The sequence below is a fragment of the Anopheles aquasalis genome, chromosome 3 (genome assembly GCF_943734665.1).
Source record: "Anopheles aquasalis chromosome 3, idAnoAquaMG_Q_19, whole genome shotgun sequence".
NCBI lineage: Eukaryota > Metazoa > Arthropoda > Insecta > Diptera > Culicidae > Anopheles > Anopheles aquasalis.
This window is the reverse complement of record NC_064878.1, coordinates 10,260,001-10,283,957: the sequence shown is the minus strand read 5'-3', so window position 1 is coordinate 10,283,957 and position 23,957 is coordinate 10,260,001. Positions and strand designations below refer to the sequence as shown.

Below are 23,957 nucleotides of genomic sequence, written 5' to 3'. Positions count from 1 at the left end.
TGGACAAACCATTAACCATGTGTGCCAGTGTTTGCGATTGGTTCTGCGGGTTTTATTAACTTTTACAGCATCGCCGCCGCCGGTGGAAAATCTGTTTTCGATGCGCACCAGCCGGATCGCGGCTCCAGCAAAACGCGCAAACGATTGTTTTACTCTCGCCGCGCTCTCGCTTAAAACACAAATGGGTGCCCGGGCCAAGCTTTTACGATTCGCCAAGCCACGGTTACTGCCAGCCAGCGACACGTGAGCGCGATACTAAAACTGGCCACTGGACGCTTCGGTCAAACTGTCAAGTGGACAGGACAGCGAGCGCCGCGGGCGTCCAATCGTATCATCCGTACGATCGCATCAACTTTCATTAGCAGAATTTTCAATTTCCGTCCCACTTTTCCTGCTGCTGCTTTCCCTCCCCCCCAAGAGGGGCATCCGGAAGATGAGGTCCAATCATTGCCGGGAGGCACGCACGCACAGAGGTCAAGTGAATTGGTCGTTACCGGGAGCGGTATAAAAATGCCATCGTCATAAACACCGTATTTATGGGCAAAGGGAGACGTCCTGGTCCTGGTCCGTTGTCCAGTGTCCAGTGCTTCCCAGATACATCTTTCGCAATGTATCGAATGTACGCACTTGACGCTTTGACTCGCTTTGCTCGGTGTCCTCGTTCAGGCAAGCGTAATGAGACTTCACTTCACTGGTCGTGCGATGCAGCACAATAAACTGATCTTCACTTTCAGCGACTTCACTGCGCGCCACTTGGCACAGATTTTTATGACATCGGACTGTAATCACCTTTTTCGCCGAAAATAAGAACGCTCTCCACCATCGGGTCAGTGACGATAGATAAACGGTTATCTACGGCTTGCCCGTTTTGTGGCCACCAGCTAATGTGACCGCGAGGTCACCGAGATGACCATCGGAAGAGAGAGAGAGAGGGAATGTTTGTGCGCATTGTTTTTTCGTTGGCCGTTTGTCGTTTGTGTGGTGATCAGCATAAAAGTGTTATGCAGCCATAAATCGAACAATCGAAAGTCCAAGCTCAAACTCTTACTTATTAATGGGCTCGGAGGGTAGCATTTTTCCTCCAAAGGCAAACAAACCGCGCGAGCAAACACTTGACTTGATCGATTTCCCGGACTGTGGGTTATGGGCAGTTAATGCGCGGCCCACCATTAAGTGCACCGCAGCGGTTAATGAAGCACTCCGCGGGTCAGTCCACGGGTGACGTCGATTTCCGATTGTTGCGTTAATTTATACGAGGGCGCGACACGAGGGAGGCTCCCTGAACGACGTCACAAAACTTTTACTACTCTTGCCCTTGCCCCCCCCCCCCCCCCCCGCTCTCGCGATCCGTGGTGATGGTTGATGATATTCGATGATAAATACGATCAAAAGTTCGATCCAATGCTTTGGACCAGTCCAGCGTCCAGTGCTGCTATGAGGGTGTTAGAAGCCTAACGGAATAGTAAACCAGCCTGCCATTCGTTGGTTGATGTGCTGATATGTGTTGAGTGAGATATTATGAGGCCGAGCGCGCGCGTTTGCCTGTTTCTCAGTCGATTAGCTTTGTGTGGGGTGTGGTGGCTGTGGTGTTATGGTAATTCCTGGTAGAATATTGGAATCATGTGGCCGTGGGTGCGTTGGAGTGACGTTTCATTAAAGATTGAAAATGCAAAGCTGACTAGGAGGAGGAGGTTGTGGTCGGTCCATGTTTGTAATAGATGGAATTCATTTATACTCACAAGGATAATGAATAATTAAGAAGTTTATTCATTGAATAATGGGCCTTTTATGCATCTAATCCAGCTAATAACAGCTATAGAGCAACATGTTACGCATGAACGATCAATTGAATTTCGAGAAGAGTAACTAAATTTTGAGCGAATTGTAATCCAAAAAAGGATGAAAAAAATAACACAATTAGCAAAAAAAATTCCAATTATCACGGTAACCAGCGGATCGATTGCAAAACGATGTTACTATTTTCTTAATGAGGGTTTTGTCCCTTCCCTATCCTATTCTTTTAAACACGAGAGGTGTCTCTAATTACATCCACTTTTTACAAACTTAATGAGGGTGCTAAGGTTGATTCATTAATTTCATACTAAACTACACCTTTCCAAGAATAGTTGATTGTAATTTGGAGGATAATTGTTAATTGTAAATAGTAGCGAGATGTTTCGTGTCATTTATGAAGCGTGGATTTTCAAATATCAATATCTTTGTCACTTTCGCATCGGTTGATACAAACGAAAAAATTTCACAATGTTCTTGAAAGGATCAGCTCTCATGAAAAAGGGTAAAAAAGGAATCAAAAAAACAATCATCAAACAAAAAATTCAACAGACCCCTTCACAGACTCCTCGATATGTAGCATATGCAATAGCTACGATTGTCCAGTCCCCAAAAGCCCTAAACTACTAAGCTCTCCTCGCATTACTGCATCCGTTCGGTGCAACTGATTAGCCGAGTATCAAATGGCCACCGCCAGAAAAACGTAAAACCCACATTCTGTCAACCTGCCTGTGGTCTGCTGCTGGCTGCGGCACACGTTATCATAATCCTAAGCTTTGTAAAAGCCATAAAACGAAAGCAAAACCTTCCGTTTCCGTAACGAGACCGAGAACCGGACTGTTAAAGGAAACATAAGATCCAGCCTGTTTGTGACACTCGGTTGCGTCCTCGTGGCGTCTTAAATCCTCCCCCAGCCCCGCTATCAGTATCCTTGGTGTTTTGGGTCAGACGGGGTCCATAAATTACCCCTGGATGGCATGGTTTGGCATGCCAGGGCGTCCAAACGGCGCACAAATGCTCAAGGTTAAATATTCAACATCTTAGGAAGCGACCATTAGACACATGGGCACCCCTCCCCGCCCCAAAGATTTCTTGGGAGCTTTCCGGGGCTACCAACAGGAGTGCAGTGGAATGCAATGGGAACGGGGCGAGCGCAGGGCGAGTACGAATAAATCTCCTTTCACATCTAAAACCACCTTTATCTGTTCGGGCGGGGGTGACAGAAAGAAAGCAGTATGTGGTTTTAGAGTGTCCGGCCGCCCACTACCGTACATTGCACGTCGTTTCGGGCATATTGTGTTGTACGAAGGAAGCGACCATTCCGATCCACAGCACCGCCTAATGGTGGCCGGTGGAGCTCGTTCCGGTCGTCCTCGTTCGCTGGCATGCAAACAAATGTTCAATAATGACACAGCAATGTGTGGGCGCATATATGAATGAGAACGGGCCGTTTCGTGGTGCTACTGGTACTACTACTACAGCCACTGGCGACCACGCACCAGCACCAGCAGCAGCAGCAGCAGCAGCGGTCTCCGGTCTGCTGCTAACCACCATTTGGAGACATTTTAATGGATCATTGTGCCGCAATTTTTGTTTACCGAACACCGAGCACATAGCATCGAGCCTGTTGTATCCTTTTGCATCCGAAATGTGCCCCCCCCCCCCCCCCCCCCCCCCACCCGAACCAGGCGGTGCTGGCCACCAGGACTGCTACTATACTATTGGTCGATGCGGTGGTTGGCCAAGCCTTTGGCTTTGGCCGCGAGGGTCGTAAATTTTGCAGATTATAAATTCCGAACACAAGCGCGACACACGGCTAATGACAGGGCCACAGCTCGGCCACGGAACGGCCCGGGCTCGTCCGTTTCTGATGGTTCGGATGGCCACAAAACCCGCTGGAGCACGCAGGTTCAAGCCTCACAACACAATCCGCGTCGCGTCCGGCGTGGCGTGTGTCAATCGGAGCGTAGAACGCGAACAGCAATTCGGTTTTGATGGCCATTAAAAAAAAGTAATTAACTATAAAACAACGGAACGTACGGAACAGGCAGTGTGCGGTGGTCCGGGGGGAGTGGATACCGCCTGTTGAGGTTAGCTTGACGTCATCGGGTAGGTATGGAACCACCAGCACCAGAACAAGAATCACAAAGCTTCCGGTCGAGAGGAGAGTATTTTATTTAGTGTTCTCGGTGTGGTGGTGGCCACTACACCACGGTAAACCAACAACCAACTAGCGTCTGGTTATTGCAGCGCAGGGATTTTTGATCACCCTTTTGGGCGGAAGCGACAACCGAGGACTGGTCAGGTCTGGTTTGGTTTGGTCTGGCGGTGACCAAGTGGAGTGCAAAGTTGAGATGATTACGTTCGAAGCACTTTAAATGGGCGCTGGACGGTGCAACTTCATCAATGTCGTCTAATGAATCTACTGCTGGTGCTGCAGTCTTTGGTGCAGACCGTAAATCCGTACTGGCAGCAGATGAGGGCAAAAAAAAAAACACTCATACTGTTCGAGGTTCTAATGGAACATAGATTCATTAGAGCAGGGGACATAATTTGCTTTTCGCCAAAATTTCAAGCCGCCTTTTTTGGGAATGGGGGAGGGCGGACGCTGCATAAGTTGAAATAGTTTTAGAATATTTAATGCTGACACAAATACGGAAAACTTTCCCATGTACTTTAGCCGAGGAAGAGAAGGTTTAAAAGTGTTAATTAAATACAAGGGAGCTGCGCAAATGTGGAGCAAGTCGGCACCGCATGTCAGGATTCGGTGGTGGTCTCGTTAAGTTTGCTAATGAAGGCGTTAGCTTTCATTATTTAATATGCAAACCGACTGAAAATTCTCCGCTCTCGTTCTGCCCGTGCTGCTGAGATATGTGAAATGCTCCGTGGTTTGATGGCCCACTCCAATTAATTTGTATCTGAGCCTACGAGAGCCACGTGGTGCGGTACGTCGCAGGCATTCGAAATGGTGCTGAGCTTATTAAAATCATTAGAGCACGGCCACGGCCACGGTAGGCCCTCCCCGGGGAGAGAGTATTTGCCAAGCCAACCGTTTCAGTTATTCATTCGGAAAATACGCGTCGGACGCACGTGGGACGCAGCGCTTTTCCACGGTCGCTGAGTCGCGATTTTTGGCGTAGCATTTTTCACACATGCAAAATTGTAGCCTTTGCCGTCGGTTTTACAGAGCACAAGTGCTTGCCGATGTGTGAAACGATGCCCTGGATGGCCCCTGTCTGGCGGTTAAAGAAACTTCTTCGCGCAGAAGTCGCCCGGAAAATCCGCCGTCAGCACTGATTAAACTTGTTTGTATGAGTTCCGGGCGAAAGGCGAACAAGAAAGAATCAAGCTGAAGCTGTTTGCGGAGCGGAGTCACCGGGAAAGAATTAAAAGATTAGAACACGTTGCCGGTGGGAGTGATACGCTGGAATTTGAATCCCCTCGAGTGTGAGTGCCTTGTTGGTGGTTAATTCTGGATGGCTTTGCTTTTCATAAGCCGCGCAAAAAGCGCAATTTATTCTTTGTCCTCACACCGTGGAGTGAGCTTGTCCGACCTCTAAAAGGCTTTTTCCCTCGGTTGAGCTGGTTTTCTCTTCGCAGGATTTATCCTAACGGATATTTTAAATACCGGGTACCCATAAGCTAGCAAAGCGCAAAGTCACCGGCGCCGATCTCCACGCTGACGACAGTGCCGCGCTGGGCATTTAGCGAACTAACACAGCTGTTTAAACAACAAGTGCGTTTTAAATAATTAAGATAATCCCAAATAGCGCGAATAAGTAAAGAGCCAAAAAGCAGCAGACAGAGATAAATTAATTTATGTTCTAAAAATGAGAGATATTCTACAATTCACTGGAAAACCATCGCCCAGCAGCTTTTTGAAAGCTGAACCAGGCCTCGTAAACGACGGCGTCTAGCAGCCTGGCTTTGTTTTGCATTGAGGTTAGAAGGAATCCAGAAATCGCCTTAAAAAGTGGGTAATTTTTAACATTTTCTGCCTTTTCCGTGTATCATAAGAACAATCTGAATCCCCTTCGTCCTTCTCATTTGAAAAGTTAGCCAGAAAAGTACAAAAACCACAGTAAACCGCAGAACGAAAGCATCCACCAGCAGACGGTTATTTCAAACAGCCCGGTCGGTAACCGCCACAAAACGTAAACATGTCGCGGAAAGGTGAGGTGCAGATTAACAACGCTCCGGTCGATTTGATTTCGGCGGCCAAGTTTGCCCCGAAAACGAACCAATTCCTGCTCGTGTCCTCGTGGGACACCAGCGTCCGGTTGTACGATGTGACCAGCAACACCCTGCGCCACAAATTCTTCCACACATCGCCCGTTCTGGACTGCGCGTTTCTGGTAAGGGGGTGACACCGACGCCGTCGCAGCCACCTGCGATGTGCGGGATCGCCTGCTGCTCCTGCCGGTGATGCTAATGCGCTGGTTTGTGTCTTTTACAGGATTCGGTGAAAACGGTGAGCGGTGGGTTGGATAATGAGGTGAAACTGTACGATCTTAATACGCACAACGAGTTTGCCCTCGGGAGCCACGATGCGGCCGTCAAGTGTGTCGAGTTCTCGTCGATGGTCAACGGTATCCTGACGGGCAGCTGGGACCGTACGGTGAAGCTGTGGGATGCACGGGAGCGTGAATGCGTCGGTTCGTACGAACAGAGCGGTGGCAAGGTGTACGCGATGAGTTGCATGGAAGAGAAGCTCGTGGTGGCCACCTCGGAGCGGAAGGTGCTGATCTGGGATCTGCGCCATATGGCCAACTATATCGAACGGCGTGAATCATCGCTCAAATACCAAACCCGCTCGGTGCGTTGCTTCCCGAACAAGGAGGGTTACGTGATGGGCTCAATCGAGGGCCGGGTAGCGGTCGAGTTCTTTGATCTGGCCGCCGAAGTGCAGCAGAAGAAGTACGCCTTCAAGTGCCACCGGGCAAAGGATAACGGTGTCGAGCATATCTATCCGGTCAATGCGATCAGCTTCCACAACCGCTACAATACCTTCGCTACCGGTGGTTCCGATGGGTTGGTGAACATTTGGGATGGGTTCAACAAGAAGCGCCTGTGCCAGTTCCATCTGTACGATACGTCCATCTCGAGTCTGTGCTTCAGCGACGATGGCAGTACGCTCGCCATCGCCTGTTCCTACATGGATGAAGCGGAACAACCACCGGAACCGTACCCGGTACCGACACTGTACGTGCGCTATGTGAGCGAACAGGAAGCACGTCCCAAATAGTTGTGTGGGGTGTGTGCCCCGTGTGGATGTGTAGAGATAGTTTCGAATAAAATTAATGAACCACCATCCTTCTTCCCTTTAACCACAACCTCACATAATCAACTTCCCCTCCTCGGACATTGTACAGTATCAGCGTCACTCTGATTGCCGTAGTCGTAAGCGAACGTAACAAGAATTCAAATACAGATTACCACTCGAGGAACCAACTACTAGCGTATTAGCCTGGGGCTCACTATGGGGGGGCATTAGGCAAACTTTTGACTTCCGAACGGAGAGCACTGCTGCTCTGTACAGTCGCTGTTAAAGTATCACAAGCAACCAGCGAATTAGATTGTTGGTCAACGGTCTTCCTGGACGGACGGACCGTGGCGAATCGTGCTCTACAAAACCCTTCGTGCATCAATTCTTGGCCATTTCGCTTCTGTGAGTCGTAAACTGGGGTAAATGGGGTAGTACGGCCAGGCAAAATATGTTACGCTCCAATCCTCGGAACCGGAATGGGATTGCGTTGAGATGAAGAGTCAAAGAAATTAGCTCATTCTGTCCCTCGCTCCCACATGCTGCTGCTGCTACCCCCGGGAGCGATTCTTCTACGTCCGTCCGTACGATGGCAATGATGTAAAACTTTCGCCGCTTGGTCCACATTTGTGCAATCTACCAAATGGGTGTTCCCTAGTCACTCTTCGGCGACTAACCGGATCGAGCCGAATGGGTGTGTGGCTGCTGGAACCGTCTAAGGAGACCACTTGGCTAGTTACGGAACCCATTCTGTCCGTTTCCGGGCCCGTGTGTGTTTCTGGTACCCCGCCCCGTCTCTATCGATACGCCACCGAAGACTCGATTGCAACCGATTCATGGCTTGCTCAGAGAAAGCTACTTTCGTGGACAGCAGCCGGCCTGCAGGAATGCAGGCACCGCATGGCATGGGAAAGGAAAATAAAGAAAAAAAGCGGGAAATTGGTGGGGAGGAAATTTACGCTCCACTTTTATCTCGCTATAGCTGCCGGCACCGACGCCAGGGGTCTGCTTAAGAAACCGAGTTAAGCGAACCAACGCTCGATTCTACTGCTGGGTGGTTTGGTGGATTGCTTTGCCGAAATTTCCTTTTTCGAACAAAGTTTGCCCATAAAGCGACTCGTGGGAAGGAAGGAACGGAGAGAGAGAGAGAGATGGAGGCAGTGCCCTCTGCTGATAAGCACAAAAGACAAGCAAAAGCACCGTTTTCTTTGGCAATGACCATTGTGTGGCCATTACTACTGCCACTCTCGTCCTTGAATTTCGAACGGTCCGGATGAAAGGACTTCCGGTCTTCCGGAAATGTCGGAACCGCCCCCCCCCCCCCCACCGGTATCGATCTGACTGCTGGCTCGCTTGAAATGGCCACACAGAACGCCTAACAAGGAGTTCAAAGTTAACGAACTTCCCGCGGTGCGAGGAGGAAAGTGGACGGAGACAAATCAGACCAAAAGAAATGAACCGATGGACACGAGCCAAATGTTGTACCACAACCGCAATCGGAGATTGGAGCAGGAAGGCGTCGTGGAGAGATGAATAAAAAAGAAGGGAAACTTTGTCCCTCCCGTGGGGGTGGCCCTCGTGGCCCACCGTTGAGGCAAAGGCTCGGCCCCCGTTCCGTGGAAGCACAGCGGAAGTCTTCCCGATAAGCGATAACGTTACTGTGCGTTGATGAAGAGATTTGCTTTGATCGAGTGAAAATTGAATTTCAATGTCCAAGGCCGGGCCAGCCTTCGTGGCCGGCTTCTGGGCTTGTTATGCTGGCCAACGCAAAGTGGATGACTAATGCTACGCGATTCAACCTGATCGGCTTATTAGACCAGCGTGAAAAGGGGTGGGAAAACGGGAGGACTACGGCCACTTAGCTTTCGTAGCAAAAAAGAATGTCGATGCTAATGGAAATGAAAGAGGGAATTGCACTCGATATTTGATTGCTTAATATTTTATGATCATCCGCGTTCGCCGCGTACCACCGCCGGACTGAGCGCACTGAGTAGCACAAGAAGCACCATATGGCCATCGCATACGGTAGTGTTACATGTGAAGTATGCCGCTAGCTGGCTAGGAAACTCGTCCTCGTCCTCGGCCAGAGTTCATAAAGCACACAAAAAATGCTCATCGCTTAATGGAAAAGAATGGACCGATTTAAACCATTCGGTGCCTGAAGGAAGCTGGAGGATTAGGGAATGGTTTTGGTAGAGCAGCGCATACTGAGATGATGATGGCGGATGCAAGGAATGGAGCAACAAAAAATCCGCCATCTAGGATGAGACCGAGAACGGCGCGAAGTATCCAGGAAAAGTAGGACGAACGCCGGGCGCGTGGTTCCCGTTAGATCCCGGGGACCATATTCGATGTATTAAAGTAAAGGATGAAAGTGAATGTGAGGCAATATGTTCCACCCGACCAGAGCACCACACTCCGAGTGCGGATTGAGATTGAGGTTATGGTCACAAATTTGTCTACTGGTACGCGATCTGCGTAGCTCCTTCGTGCGAGCTTGGACAATCTTCGTTGATGACACTCGTTACTTCTCGCTGCCGCTGCCAGCGGCGGCCAGTGCTTTATGAGGTAATAGACCAAAAACCATACGAAACATCCGATGGCCGCAGTACACAGTTGTGCCGTCCTGTCCTGCCATCTGCTGACCATCTGCTCCACGGAGGTACCGTGAGCGGCTAGCAAGCAAGACCGCAAAGATCGTAAATAGTACTTCATTACTTTAGGGCCAGATCCTTACGGCCCGAGACCGGCGGTCCATTTTACTAGCGTGCACGCTACAGTGAGATCCCGTCATCGTGGCCAATCTTTTATTACTTTTCGCCATTTTTCATCTAACCCGCCGGATTCCGTTCCGTCTTCAGCATTTCTCCCGTGCTTCCACATCTCGCGTAGTTTTATTTTCTGCTGCGAAACACGGCAAAGATAAACAAGCCCATCGGCACCGAAGCTCCTGAAGTGCGGTACTACGGACATTACATCATTTATGAATGATTCATTTAGTGTCACGCAGCATGGCGAGAAAGTACAGCGCTCTCTGTGGCTCCAGCTCCGGAAGGAAATAGACAAAACCGCGCATCCCGGCGGACATGTCTCGACGCTAACAGTGCGTGGCACACCCGCTGACAATCGATTCCGGACGCGGACGTCTGCCCTAGTCGCGGCACCCCCCTGTTTTATGTTTCATGCTAGCAGCTTGTTCCCGTGCTTGTGGCGCGGGGATTCTTTTACTCTAATCAGGACATCGCACAATCGCGCCACGCTTTCGGTGGCATCCTGCGCGTAGAGCGCGTACCTGGTCGTCACGCGTCGCGTGGTCTTATCGCGCGGCCATACCCGCCCACCAGGTTCCGGGTGCCGCCGTTCTAGAAAAAGCTGTTCATTGCGGACATCTGTGCAATTTCATCGGAGCAGTTGCGTTCCTTCGATGGACGGATTCTTTCGAGGCCACTTTCAAGCCCTCGAGGTACGACGACGCTTTGGGTCTTGGGTCTCTTATCTCTGGTGTGGCGAAATGGCACAAAGAAAAGCCCGTTAGTCGGATCGCACTTTTGCCACAGTTTGAGCTCGAGTTCGACGAAGGATTCTATGCCATGGTTTGCGGGCAAGAGAAGCAGCGAACACTTTTGACTGTGTAACTGTCACCCGGCCGGAAGTGAAGATTTGGTTTTGTGCACCTGGCCCCGGGGCAGGGTTTGAATTTGTTCCTTGCTTGGAAAAGCACGTTCGTTTTATCTGTCGTTATCGTGATCGGGCGCGGGTCCCCGGAGGGCGGATGAGTGCTCTCCAAGAACACGTGGAACGTTTAGTGGAGATGCTTTGTGTTTCTTTCCTATTGTTTGTGAATCTTGAACCGATAAGATAGTCCACGTGACACATGATACGACTAATGGGGCGATTCTATAATAATATGTCAGCATTACATTCGAAAAGTTTGCAGCAGCTCAGTCGGCTCCGATTGAGCGCACTAGTTGCTAGTTGAAAAATATTTCTTTTTACACTTTGCAGCTCGCTCGCCTGGATTATTAACGTCCATTCCATCACACCTAATTAGCATTAGGTGTAAGCTACGATCATCCCCATCAAGCGATGAGTAGATCACTTTGCACTTGCATCCATCACAAACAGGGATAAACTGTTACCCCACGTAGCCCACGTTTACACACTAATGATTAGCTGCACTTTGGCAACCATTGTACTGGCTCTGCCTGGCTTAAGTAGTGTTAATGCATCAACTGGCCAGCGGTGGATGCACTATGGTGCATTATAGGGATACGGGGTTGGCACAAGGCACTCTGCTATCATGCTTTCACGATGAATTACTTAAAACCTTTCAAAGTTCCTCGGACCATAGCCATGGTGGCCTCCGAAAAGTCACCGAAGAAGCAGACACACCATTCGGTGGCCACACTAAACGTGCATGAATTTCACATAAGATAAGGGTTTGCAGTTGAGGAGAAAATATCCATTCGGTTCGGGTCGAGCACAACCGACAAGTCCGAACGACACTGGCTGTACTTGATGGTTGATGGTGACGCTCCACAACTTCTCCCCAGTGAGAACAGAGGGCTTGCTATGGACCGTGGAACGTGAACGGTGCCGCAAGCTGCCGGACGGACGCCGCATCTTGTGCCGTTCTCTTTACTGTCGAATTAAACTCTTCATACGCTAAAGTGAAATAAATTTTGCAACTTTTCTCTCGTACCGTACTCCCTCTTCTACCACCATCTCGTGTTCCTGCACTGTCGTTCAGTCTCCGTCACGATGAATGCGGCTTAGCGGTGCTTCTGGCGTTCCGTACCGTTCCGCCCAACGAGCCCTGAGAGAGTCACAAATTTCGTGCGAGCATCAGCAGTGGTGAGGTCTCTTGATGAGACTTAAGATTGTCAGAATGGCACGCGGCTGGCCCGGGGCTTTCGGATGGATTTGAAGTAATACGAATTTACGTTTTAGGCTTTCTCGTGGTGCTGGCGGCAGTTCAGTTCTCTGCTTCAGGCCGGTGGTTCTAGTGGGATTAGACATAAATCTCGATCAACTCGCGGATGGATAAAAAAGTTCACTTCACGATGCCGGTTGCCGGTTGCCGGTTGCAGGGTTTTTTTTCTCTTATTGAATGTGCGATCATCATCTGGCGCTGAATGATCATCGGCGTAACGATGGGAGGTATCTCAAAAAAAAAAAGACAAAGAGGTTTAACGGGTAATCAGGGAGTTGCACAGCTGCTCTCGAGCATCATTTAGTATGCAAGCCACGTAAGATCGTAAGGTAATGTCTTAAAAGGAAAACGAAACTTTATTAGTCCGATAAATCGGTTCTCATTGCCCATCGCCCCCATCGGAACGTCAAACTCATGAAACCCTCTGAACGACTCTGAAACGACGCAGCACACGACGCGTATTTACACTTAAGCTTTGAGACTATATACAATACTGATGAACGGAAATGAACCGGACCATCTCCGTCGGTTGCCGAGGGCCATCCGAGTGCCTAGGAAGTGCCGCTGATGCACGTTTAAGCGACATGAAGGCCAAGCGTGCCCGCGACCAGCACTGCGAACAACGCAACGAATCCTATCACGCCGTGGCCTACTGCTGCTGTTGCTGCTGCAGTCGAACGTCCAGCTGATCCGAGTATGCCGGCCGCAGCTAGGCGGCTCGAGGCCGGTGTCGTACCCTCGTACTGGAAGCGCAGCACATTATCGACGAACGTCTCTCCGGTACCGCCTGCATCACCGTACAGGTACTTGGCGTCACTGTTGAACAGATTGTCCGGCGTTTCGACATAGCTCAGACCGGCCGTCTTTGCCCTCAGTATGCGGAAGTTCACCTCCAGGGGGTTCAACCGACCGGCGACAAAGTTGTGCAGCCGATTGATCGTCACGTACAGGTAACCCTCGTGGTCAAACCCCATACTGTCGACCCACTGGATGTAGGTCGGATCCCGGGCGACAATCTGTTGGTTTTTGGCGGTGAACGGTTTGTAGGTGTCCCAGCGAGCGATGGCATGCTCACCGAGCAGCCCAAAGTACAGTACACCCTGGTTGTCCATAATCATACCGTCCGTCTGCGATGACTTCTCGCCATAATCGGTAACGACCTCGAGGATGTCGCGCGGTGTCGCCCGGGCATTGAACTCCGGATCGCGGAGCAGTGAGGCAGGCAGCGAGTAGATGTGATGGCTGGACAGTGGACAGTAGTACACGTTGCGCTCGTAGTTGTGACTACCGATCAGCGGGTCAAGAGCGCCATCCGATTCCAGATTAGGATTGTAGTACGGTCCCAGGGCGATGCTGTCGATGTGGATGGAAAAGTTCAGTTCCGTCCCGTTGACGGCAAACCGGACCGAGTTCCGTGCCGCGCGCATCGAGTTGTTTTCCCGGACTTTCCAGGAGCGAACGAGCCGCCGGGAGAACACGACAATACCCGGATCGGCTCCACTGTTGTCCGTGATGTACGCGAATCCACCGTACGCATCATCGACGACGACTTTGTTCAGGTAGTTGTTACCGGGAGGGACAACCGATTCCGGGAACTGGTACCGCAGGATCACCGATCCGTTGCGCTTCAGGTCCAGTAGCAGAAGCTTCGGTGGGCAGACGACGTGATCGGCTCCTGTGGAGAAGGATGTGAGATAAATACCAAGAACCGCGCATAGGAAGCAGCAGTTCCAGCGCAGAACTTACCTCGGCTAAGGGTTTCCGTACGTCCCGAGTCCACTACCCACATGATACCGTGCTTATCGACGGCAATACCCTGCACAAACTGCAGCGCCGAACAGTTGCCACGCTCGTTCATCTCCCAGGAAGGGTAGGGAACAATCTCCGGATCCGTGCGTCCATTATTCTCCGGACGTACGACGTAACCGAGTGTGGCCGGTACACCGGGCAGCATTCGTGGGATGGTCAGGTAGAGCCGATTCGTGTGTGGCTTACAGTCCGAGATCAGTACGTTCTTCGGGATGTAGCGACCACTGAAGAGGGCTCGCGATCGCTCATCCTCCGTAGCGAACGCAAAGTCCAGCACGTTCCACTCGTACATCACACGGAACTGACGCTCTCCGGGGGCGATCGGTGATGCCGGTGTCGGTGGACTGAGGATATCGAGTTGCTGTTGCTGTTGCTGTAGGTCATTCGCGATCTGCTGACCGGTGGTGCAGCCTAGTGTGACGAGGAGTGTCAGCAGGCGGCCGACATTGCTGATCCGACTCGTTGCGTCAGATGACATTGTGACACGGTCACAATTTGGCCAATTAGCGATGAAAAATGTAATAAATTCTGGCCCAAAAAAAAACCCCCCGGATCGCCCGACTTGTGGGATCACTTGATAGTCTCTCGCTACACCCTCTACTTCTTCCGTTTTGAATTCGAATTCGAGTCACTTTAGTCGCGCACGGTACGGTACGGTACCTTCCACCTCAAATGAGCACCGATCAGACACTGGCGCTCTCTGTGAGGGGGCTGTTCTTGGCGCAGCCTTTCAGATCGCGAGCGCAAGCGGCTGACGGCACAGACAGAGACGATCGTAGACGATCAATTATCACTTCACCCCTCGGCGATATCACGCTTGTGTGCGCGCGCGCGCGAGCACCCTCCCCTTCTGCGTCTCCTGCTGCTTACTGGGCCGGACCGGGGAACGTTTTTTTTTTGATACACCGTCGTGGACTCCCCTGTTGACACTAGGAGAGAAGGAGAGGTGTTAATTTAATTTGCAATAATTACACGATCTTCACGAGCTGTGCGGCTGGTGCGAAGAGGCGACAACAACGACAACGACGACGATCCACTGTGACACTCAAGTCGATGATTCTCGTTCGGAGAGGAACTTCTGAAACTTTTCCATTCGATTGTGATCTGTGCGCGTCTTCTCGCATCAGAGCTCAGCTGTTATTTTGGGGTTTGCGGCGCCGCCGTCAGCTGAGTAGACTCGATTCGAAAACAACCTTACAGCCGAGGTCTGAGGTCAACGCTGATAGCCAGAGACGACTTGAGCGCCGACCTTCCCTTTGCGCGCGCGCGCGCGCTTATCTTGGACATCAAACTCGGTCATGCGTTGAAGGATATCGGACGATGGTGGAATAGCAATTAGTTTCGTGCCATCCCGCGAGGGCATCAAAGGCATCACGCGCCCGGAAGAACTGGTCGGACTGTTTGCAGTGGCCCTTCCGGAGTGTGCTCTCCCGGATGTGCTATTCAACGGAGATGATGATGATGATGATGATGAATGCAAGCGCAAGGTACCGCTAAGCGTTTCCTTTTTTGTGCTTCAATTTGCGTACCCCGTGCTCCTTACTCCTGGCGACCCACTTACGGGCCGCCGCCCGGCGGTACACAGTAACTCATTTCGTTGTATTACTTCCGCAATGGCTCCGTCCTGGGGAGCGTTTCATTTGCGAGAGTTTCATCTTCAGTAAATCTGCTTTGTGGCAGCGTTTGTTATAAAGGGGAGCTGGTGGTGGTAGGGAGAGGAAATGATTGCGAATTTTTCATCGCAATTATGTTAATTTTTATTTGCTCGCCAACGCCCTAGCGGTTCCCCGTGCGGTTCTGGCATGCCAAGCCAAGGGTATCCGTGGTGGTGCAGTCCGTTGAGCCTTGCTACAAATTGAGTGCGCTTAACTGGGAAATGGAATCCATTTTTTAAACAGCATTTTTCAAAAATTTCCGACGCTTTCTTCCGGTAGCCGAGGGCGGGAGGAAGCGAAGCTCCTGTTTCAGGGCCGGGTGCGGTCCCTAAAGACCGCGTCTCATTGTTATGCCTACCCGATCGGCATCGTCATCGTCATCGTCATCGTCGTCGGCGTGTGCCTTGTGTGCATCCTTGCATTCCGGTGTCCTTCGTTTCAAACGCTCGAGCGTGAGTGCAACCACACTCATATACAGGCACGGGCGAGCGCAAAGGTAGACGATGGCCCAGATGATAAATTGTGCAAGTTACTGAATAAATTTGAATAATTAAATTCTGCCATTATTTGCATTCGCTAGGTGGCCGCAACATCAGCAGCAGCACCGGCAGCAGCAACCGAATGACGGCCTGGTGGTGCTGCTCAGGTCATTTATCGACGGTAAATCATTTAGTAACGTCACGCAGAGAGTGCACACGTGGTATGACGAATGGAGGACTGGAGAAGGAAGAACGGGACGGGTGACCGCGTGGGGCGATGGCTGGCTATAAAATTTAATTAATTGTCGATCGAAACCGGGGGATTGTGTGGGACCACAAAGAAGCACAAAAGCACAAAAAAACCCATTTCGGCACCCCGAATTTATACATTTTTAGCGACCATAAATGGCCGCTGGTGTGTGCGCGTGCGGCGGCTACTTTACGGTAGAACAGTTTTCCTCGCTTTTCGCCCGCCCGGTCAGTTACTAAGGGGCGGTGGGAGATTAAGTAAACATTGGTTTTGTTGACGCCTAACGCTTGATTTGTCATAATCTGTTAAGCACGAGGTGTGTGCGAGAGTGTTTGATTGTTTTCCGGTTGACACTTTGCAGCGCAAAAAATCACTCCTCGATCATGTGTGTTTTCGTCGAGCTGGTGTTCCATTTGATTAGAACTGATATCGCTCTAGGTGGAGAGAAATAACAAAAGAAAGTATTCGCTTGAACTACCAAATGGCCGTGCGATGCTAAACAATATCGAGTTAACGAGTGTTTTCTATCAACTTTGTGTAGCCTTTGTTTTAAATATGCTTCATGTTTTCATTCATTACATTCAGTAACCAGTGCTACTAACTAGTAATTAATTTACTAACAACAAAAGCTAATGCATATCAAACTACCGCCCAACTGTTGTCCAGCTTCACATGGGACGGAATGGGAGGCAAGATCAACAAGGAATTAATTATGAAATTGACTCCTATGGTGTGACCGCCAGACCACGTGCTAGGGCTGTTGTTATGTTATCAATCCTTCTAATAACACCGTTCATTGATTGCCTTCTCTCGCGGCGGTGGCGATGGCGGTGATGGCGTCAACAGCGGCGCAGCCTGCAGCGAAGGTGACAGCCTGCTATGTCCGCCCGCCTGCTCGCAATTATATGTGCTCCAGCACCAGGGATGTCGTCAATCGAAGCAACTCGTGAATGTTCGTCTCACGTCGCCGCGTGCTTGATTTGTTTTAGGTTAGATTGTGATGATGTCACAACTTAATCCGCCGGGCATCTGTGTAATCATGAGCATCGTGTGCTCACTTTCCATTAAACCGATTGAACGCCCTCAATGCGACTCAATGACGGATCCGCACTTCATCGTGTCTAATTGATTGATCTTCCGAACCCCCGGGAAGGGGACTCGGGGGGAGGTAGTCCGATAATCAACGAGGCTGCGATGTGATGCACGCAGACAATTAATTCACTCGCCGATTACAGGTTTTGTGGTCGATCATCGATCGTTGCCGCTTAATTGCAAGCGTGTTGCATGCTAATCGTGGGAACAGTTCGAGTGATCGCTTCTCCTCGAGGCAGATCCGTACGCATGACTCAGCCTTAGTTGAAGTTGAAGGGAACCGTTTGCGTTTACTCTGCGATGTTGTGCTAGATATTTAGGTCGGATATGACGAACCGTTACCGTCCGCAAACACTGGAGAAGGTTGTTCGAGCAGCCCGTTCAGCCAGGCTTCGCAGGAAATGGATAAACCAAACAGCGCGCCTCGCCCTGCATTTTGTCAAAGACCGTGGCTGTTCGTTAACACCACGCGGGAGAAAAGACCTCATAAAAAGACCATGGCTCGGCCTCAGAGATGCGCCTCGGACTCGCACCGTTTTCACTCTCGCTTCGCTTCCTCCACCAAGGGTCACACCAAACCGGGGTCGTGAAGTGACACTTTTCACTTCGTCAAACTAATCTCACATGTGCGTACAATGATAGAGGAGGAAGAGGATGAGGAGGCGGAGGAGGGGGAAGGTGGAAGATCAGTTAACACAAGGTCCACCGGCGTGTGTATGCGCGAGCACGCGCACAAAGACGCACTTTGTCGCGTTTTCACTTCACTTCAGCAGCGCCACCCCCTCGTTAAGACCCCCAAAAAATGCGCCGATTAGACCTTCAGCCACCCTGCTTCACGCACCACTAATACCACGCACCCTCACTGTTACGAGTGGCGAGGCCAGCGGCCGATAGCGTACCGAGCGAACCGAGCGAGCGACCGAGCGAGCGCGCGCCAAGAGAGGAACCACTTAATTCACTTCCGAAAATCCAAACGACCAACCACCGTCGTCGTCGTCGTTGTCGATTGTCACGCACGGTAGCCAAAGGCCAAACAATAAATACTCTAGTCCCTTACGGCACACCACCGGTTACCGTCGTCTTCTGACTGATCACCGTACCGAGGCGAGGATGAGACTTGTGCGTTGTCGAATGTATGTTGCTGCGCGATCATCCGATCGTCGACTGAGCGCCATCGCCGGATGTCAAGGTGTAGATATACACTTCTGCTCCGTCGCTACCCTTCGGCGGAGAGGGTGAGGACACCATACTCACATCGACCCCTCTTTACGGGCATCGCCAGGTTAGGTTGATGTGATCGACGGTTATGCGCTCTGCGCTCTAATCGCTCGTTCGCCTCGTCTGCTGCTGTTGCTGCTGCGTGAAGAATTCATTTGACACTAGGCGGCGGGTGTGGAGTGATTCAATAAGTGTCTGCCTTCGGTGAGGGCGTAGCGGAGTGGAGAATCATTCTTTGTGATAGCCAAGGGTAGAGATAGGAGGGAGCTTTTTTGGAGATACCCGATAATATGTGTGATGATGATATGCTGTTGAATCACGATGTGAATGCGACGAAAGGGGTGGATAATGATATTTTCTATCACCATCGGAATGTGTGCTTGATGACATATACGCCGCGGCCGGACGCGATGATCTCATGATAAAAGATTTGTCCCAAGCAAGAGCACCATTAGAACTATTTGGAATTTAAATCCATTTCAGCTTTAAGCTTTTTGACAATTTTCTATCTTTCTTTGTATTATTCCAAGGTAAAATTACAATTTGGCTATTTTAAGGTATTATTACAACAAGGGCTAAGCTGTACGTTAATTTTAGTAGAAAAGGACAATTTCTAAATTATCGTTCGATTTGATTTTACAGCTGGCGATGAAGAATTTCTTTATTTTAAATAATAGCATATTAATCCACGAATACGCAAACATAAAAAGAAAAACATACAAAAACAAAAAGAAAACACAATAAAAAGCAGCATTAGTTTGTCAAAATTTGCGGTGTTCCAGTTTATTCAAACCTTTTGAAACAGTAAAATCTGTTTTAGTGACGATTTTACTGCAAGAATCACTTATTTATGATTGTAAAAAAAGCATTATTAATTAAAGAGACTAAAACATTTAGTAGTTTCCTTGCAGATAGCGTACAGAAGAAGTGTTCAAAGGATCAAAACTCGCTAATGACCTTGAAAACGAGAGTTTTGATCAGACTCTCTTCGATTACAGCAATTTTTGCGAGTGATTTTAAACCCATTTTACTTTGAATATTCATGCTCCAATATTTAGCTGTTCCCCTGCTGTAGGACTCTCTTCTGATTAGGTAAATGAATTTGCGCAAATCACACCCTCCCAAGAGGGGGCCGATTACAAACACCTCTTTTACATCACTTTGCACTTAGCATTTTTTCGGGCGCTGTGATCCCCTCAATCTCTCCTCTCTCTCCCCCTCTCTCGGTGGAATTGTACGAATGAGCACGCTGTTGTCGCGATCCCGTGGCGCGTGATCACTGATCGGATGATTGCCAAGCCGCCCAAACGTAATTTATCCATCAACAGGTAGATCGCGCCGCTAAGACAGCGCTAGAGTGTCGTGTCCGATCACTTCTCGACTCCCCTCCGAACGGGTTGTGCGTGATCGATCGCCAGCGACGCCGGTGGCGTGTGGTCAATCCTCTCAACCCTTAATGCGAGCATCATAATCCAGTTTGTTTTTGGGCCGAAAAAACGATATCCAACCGAATCCGGTTATAATTACTCTCCGGCGAAGTAGTAACGTGGTCTCACTAGACCATCCCAGGCCAGTAGCTACAATTCCGAGTTCCGAGTCCAATCGCATCCTGCTACGTGCCCATCCGGTGGCTCAACTTGGCATTGTAATTGGATCCAGAACCGAGGAGCTCTCGCGTTCCTGGCGGTTCTGGCACGGTTAGAATGGAGTTTCGCTTTTTGAATGAAACAAATTGAATCATACATCGTTGACGTGGCCCTGTTATCAGTGCGCTACGGATCGGAATAGAAACACTCCCCGTCCCCGGAATTGCATAATCGCTTCTCGATATTCTCACGCCCTTCGCTTCGTGTGTGCTCGAGTGTGTTTGTATCCGTATTGCGCTTGCGGATTCCAATTATTCATCTTCGCGCTCGCTCACACCATTGCTTCCCTTTTAGGCCCACGGTTCAGCGGGAATGGATTTTCATGACATGAATACGGAATCAGTGTAACTAATTGCCTGTGCGGGAATGGAGAGCGTCGAGTCGAGGCATCCGTGGCCATTCGAGAACACTCACCACCATCAACAACAACACTGGACTGTAATTATAAACGACAGCCACCGGCCTCACCTAGGGGGCCCAGCTGCTGGCGGCGGCACGCTTTATGTCATCTCGCTCGCTGCGGTGAAGGTGTTTGTGCTCCGTGACTTCTGTTCCGGCACCGGGGACTCCGGGAGACTGTCTGCTTGTGTGTAGAAACCATGTGGCTTTGAAGGTGGTTCAAGTTCGATCTGTTTGTCTGAACCAACACTCCTCATCGCATCTCATCTCGACCACGCGGCAGGTGGTTAGTCTCCAGTCGAGTCGAACGCAAGCCCTCCGAGCGTACAATCAATAGACGCGATCGTAAATCGCTCGATGGCTGGTGTTTGGCCACCTCCTGGTTTCCTTGGTGTCGCCGGACGTTACTCACTAGCCTCGCCCTAGCATAGTGACTTCTCTAATTACTATCTAGAAGGGAAGCTAAACGTGTGTAGGTGATGGTCGTCCCAATTCGCTGAACTCCAATAAAACCGATTGGATTCTATGGCCAGAACACTTTGTTGTACTACATGGCGCGGGTTGAAGGCCGCTCGGTTGCGCTACTGCTGGGTTTGTACTTTTGCGTACTGGACCGTTCCCAAGCGGTTGAGTAGCCGGCTGATGAACTGATTTGAATTTATATCCCTTCGACCAACGAGCTGACGGCCCCGGTAATACATTGATGTGACGTCTGATAATGGGACTCGCGTTTGATGACTTTCTGGTCCCCTCCTGGGGGGGATGGCGTCATATTTGTATAGCGAAGTGTATTGAAGGTCCTACTGCGTTGGTATCCAAAGTTGGGAATCATTTCCGGAGCTACTGGTGATCGCGAAGCAATCATCGATCGCTGCTACACCGATTCCACGGTCCAGTGGTTCGGTGGAATGTCAGATGCAGAATATGAAATTCTATCTTTCTAGGTTTAGTTGTGGCCACAGTCACACGGCCAGTAAAACCAATCACGAACCGCGGCGTGACACCTTCACCTGTCGCCGGAATGTAAATCCAGTGCCAGCGTGTAAAAGGGGTTGGCTGTAATCCTAGAACTTGGCTTCAGCCTCGGCCATTGGGTTCGTTCTGTCATTATTTATGGTTATGAACCCGAATACAATCATGACACGCTTCCGCTCGAGCCTTTGCTTCATCTCCTTGCCGCTACTTGCGAGCCACCTCCTCAACTGCGGTTGCTTGAAAGCGTCGCGATCGTCACGAGAGGGCAGTGAAGCATCACTTCACACGCCACTTGTTGTTGTTGTTGATGTTACGACTTATTTTGTGTGGTTCAGTGCGCGCGTAATTGAAAGGGGATCAAAAGACAGCGAACGAACGAACGAACGAACGATGACGACGATGGGGCTCGTGTGCTCATTTACGGTCGTAAATGTTAATTTGTGACGATTCCAATTGAGCTGTGCTTGAGCTTTTATCGAGCGGTTACTGAAGCAGATCGCAAAAGAAGTTGTAATGAAGCTCCATGATGCTCTTCAAGCGTAATAAGGAGTCACAGGAAGTATCTTTGGTCATTTTAATCCATGTTTTATCTCACGAATCAGTATCCTTCCGTGGCATCCACGCCAAAGCAAGCGTCTGAATACCGTTGCTCCTCTGGCAATGACGTCCCCGTGTCAAGTTCACATACGCATCCGTTCACGGACGATCGAGAGCCCTCTCTCTTCCTTCACTTCCTCCCGCCCTAAAAAAAATCTCCGCTCTTTGAACGGAGAACACTTCGCTGCCATTGGCGTCTCGCTGCCAGCTCGTCTGATTTGGACACTCATGCTTAAACAGGTTTCGTGGAGCCAGCAGCGCAGTCGAAGCGCTTGGTACAATCGATCGCTTACACGCTCGGTGTCACGGCGATCGCGATCACTGCCGTGGAGCATGACACCTCCCACCCCCAACCGGACCGGACGACCGATTGACCGAGCTACGCGACCAACGCTCTCGAGTGGCTTTTAAATCCATCTAGAGGATTACCACGACGGCAATGCGCACATTATTTGTATGCTTCCTTCCTTTTCCATTGCCGTAGCCGAGACAGTTATTTGCTGATCCGCATCTCCATTGTCCCGTGTACCTCGGTCGTACTAAGATTGATGGCTTTACAAGAGAATACTCCGACCGACATGGTGAGTTAATGAGTGATTGCGGTAGCTTTACTGCGTCGTTTGTGTGCTTCTGATGTAGCGCTCGTGTCTCCACGATGTTTTAATTCATTTATTTAATTATTTAACTGAAAGATTTAAACAAAATCAACCAAACTAAACCCATTTGCTACCCGTTCCATTCCCTTTTTCCGATCGACTTCTGATTCTCCCTTTTTGTCGCCAAATGAATTTAATATTCCAATCAATGCCGTCACCCGGAACATTCTCCCTCGTGCGTGCGGAATGGAGTCGAAAATGCTCGTTAATCCGCAAAAATAACATCACTCTTACGCCAATTAATTTGATTACTCTTCCAGTTTCGGGTGCGGGCTGCCCGGTTCCCCTGGCTGAACGAAATGGCATCCATTTTTCTGCCAGATTTAATTTTTCAATCTGCACCACAAACGCAGACGCTCACACGCTGGCTGCAACTGCATCAATCGGAGGATGGTTGGGGTTGTGCGAATGATGCTACCAATGATCATACGCTTCAGCAACTGCTGATGTGAGCTGTTCGTCCGTTAACAAGTGGCACGTCATCGAGCGTTTGTCAAGGTGCGCTTTTGGGTGAGATGAGAGCTAGGGCTTGGGGGTTGAACTCACCAAGCACCCCCTCGTTTCGGACAAGGTGTCAAAAGAACAAAGACATCATCACCAGCATCATCGTGCTGGCGTCGGATGCAATCGTTCCAGGAACAGTAACCCAGTTCCAAGGTAGACGAGGATGCCGCCGGCCAGCTGGATTCTTGTCCTGCATTCTCGAGCTGTCGGACGAAGAACATGCCCCCAACGTGGTGGTCCCCGGGTACGGTTGATTGTGTGTTTGGAGAAACTCGACACGAAAAAGTGCACAAAAATCCATCTGCAATCTATCCATCCATTTCTATCGGACTAGCTTGCAGAGAGAGAGAGAGAGAGAGAGAGAGAGAGAGAGAGAGAGAGAGAGAGAGAGAGAGAGAGAGGCGCGCAGTATAGAATGAAACCCTAGCAGCATTGCTTTATCCTTTGAGTCCTCTGTCGGTTCTTTTCGTTTTGATTTCCATTTGTGTTTGTCCGTGTTTTTTTCCATTCGTTTTGTTTGTTTGGTTTTGCGTTTTTCACCAAAAACTTTCACACCATTCCCGGGGATGGGTGATGACGACGACCAGACTGAGAGTGTGTCGCACAAAAACCTGAACATCAATTGTATCGTAATTAATTATGTCCGAGCAATGTTACCCTTCCACGCTTGCCGTCTCTCTGTTTTATGAT

The 23,957-nt window shown here is 50.0% G+C and overlaps 3 protein-coding genes across 4 annotated transcripts in view; 2 read left to right on the top strand and 1 right to left on the bottom strand.

The window, feature by feature from the left end:
• LOC126574440 (kin of IRRE-like protein 1) overlaps positions 1 to 23,957 on the top strand; it is an 82,049-nt gene that overhangs the window by 5,741 nt on the left and 52,351 nt on the right. The window lies entirely within an intron of this gene.
• Positions 5,783 to 7,242, top strand: LOC126574441 (mitotic checkpoint protein BUB3-like). The gene is made up of 2 exons (XM_050234641.1): positions 5,783 to 6,146; positions 6,248 to 7,242. Exons 1-2 carry the CDS (start codon positions 5,952 to 5,954, stop codon positions 7,034 to 7,036), a joined length of 984 nt encoding a protein of 327 aa, XP_050090598.1. The 5' UTR covers positions 5,783 to 5,951; the 3' UTR covers positions 7,037 to 7,242.
• Positions 12,318 to 18,432, bottom strand: LOC126574439 (protein yellow-like). 2 transcript variants are annotated; one of them, XM_050234638.1, is made up of 3 exons: positions 18,373 to 18,432; positions 13,734 to 14,725; positions 12,318 to 13,662 (listed from the first exon to the last, which is right to left on the bottom strand). In XM_050234638.1, exons 2-3 carry the CDS (start codon positions 14,272 to 14,274, stop codon positions 12,563 to 12,565), a joined length of 1,641 nt encoding a protein of 546 aa, XP_050090595.1. In that variant the 5' UTR covers positions 14,275 to 14,725; positions 18,373 to 18,432; the 3' UTR covers positions 12,318 to 12,562. The 2 variants fall into 2 exon arrangements, with proteins under 2 accessions (XP_050090595.1, XP_050090593.1); XM_050234636.1 differs by having other exon boundaries at positions 18,330 to 18,426.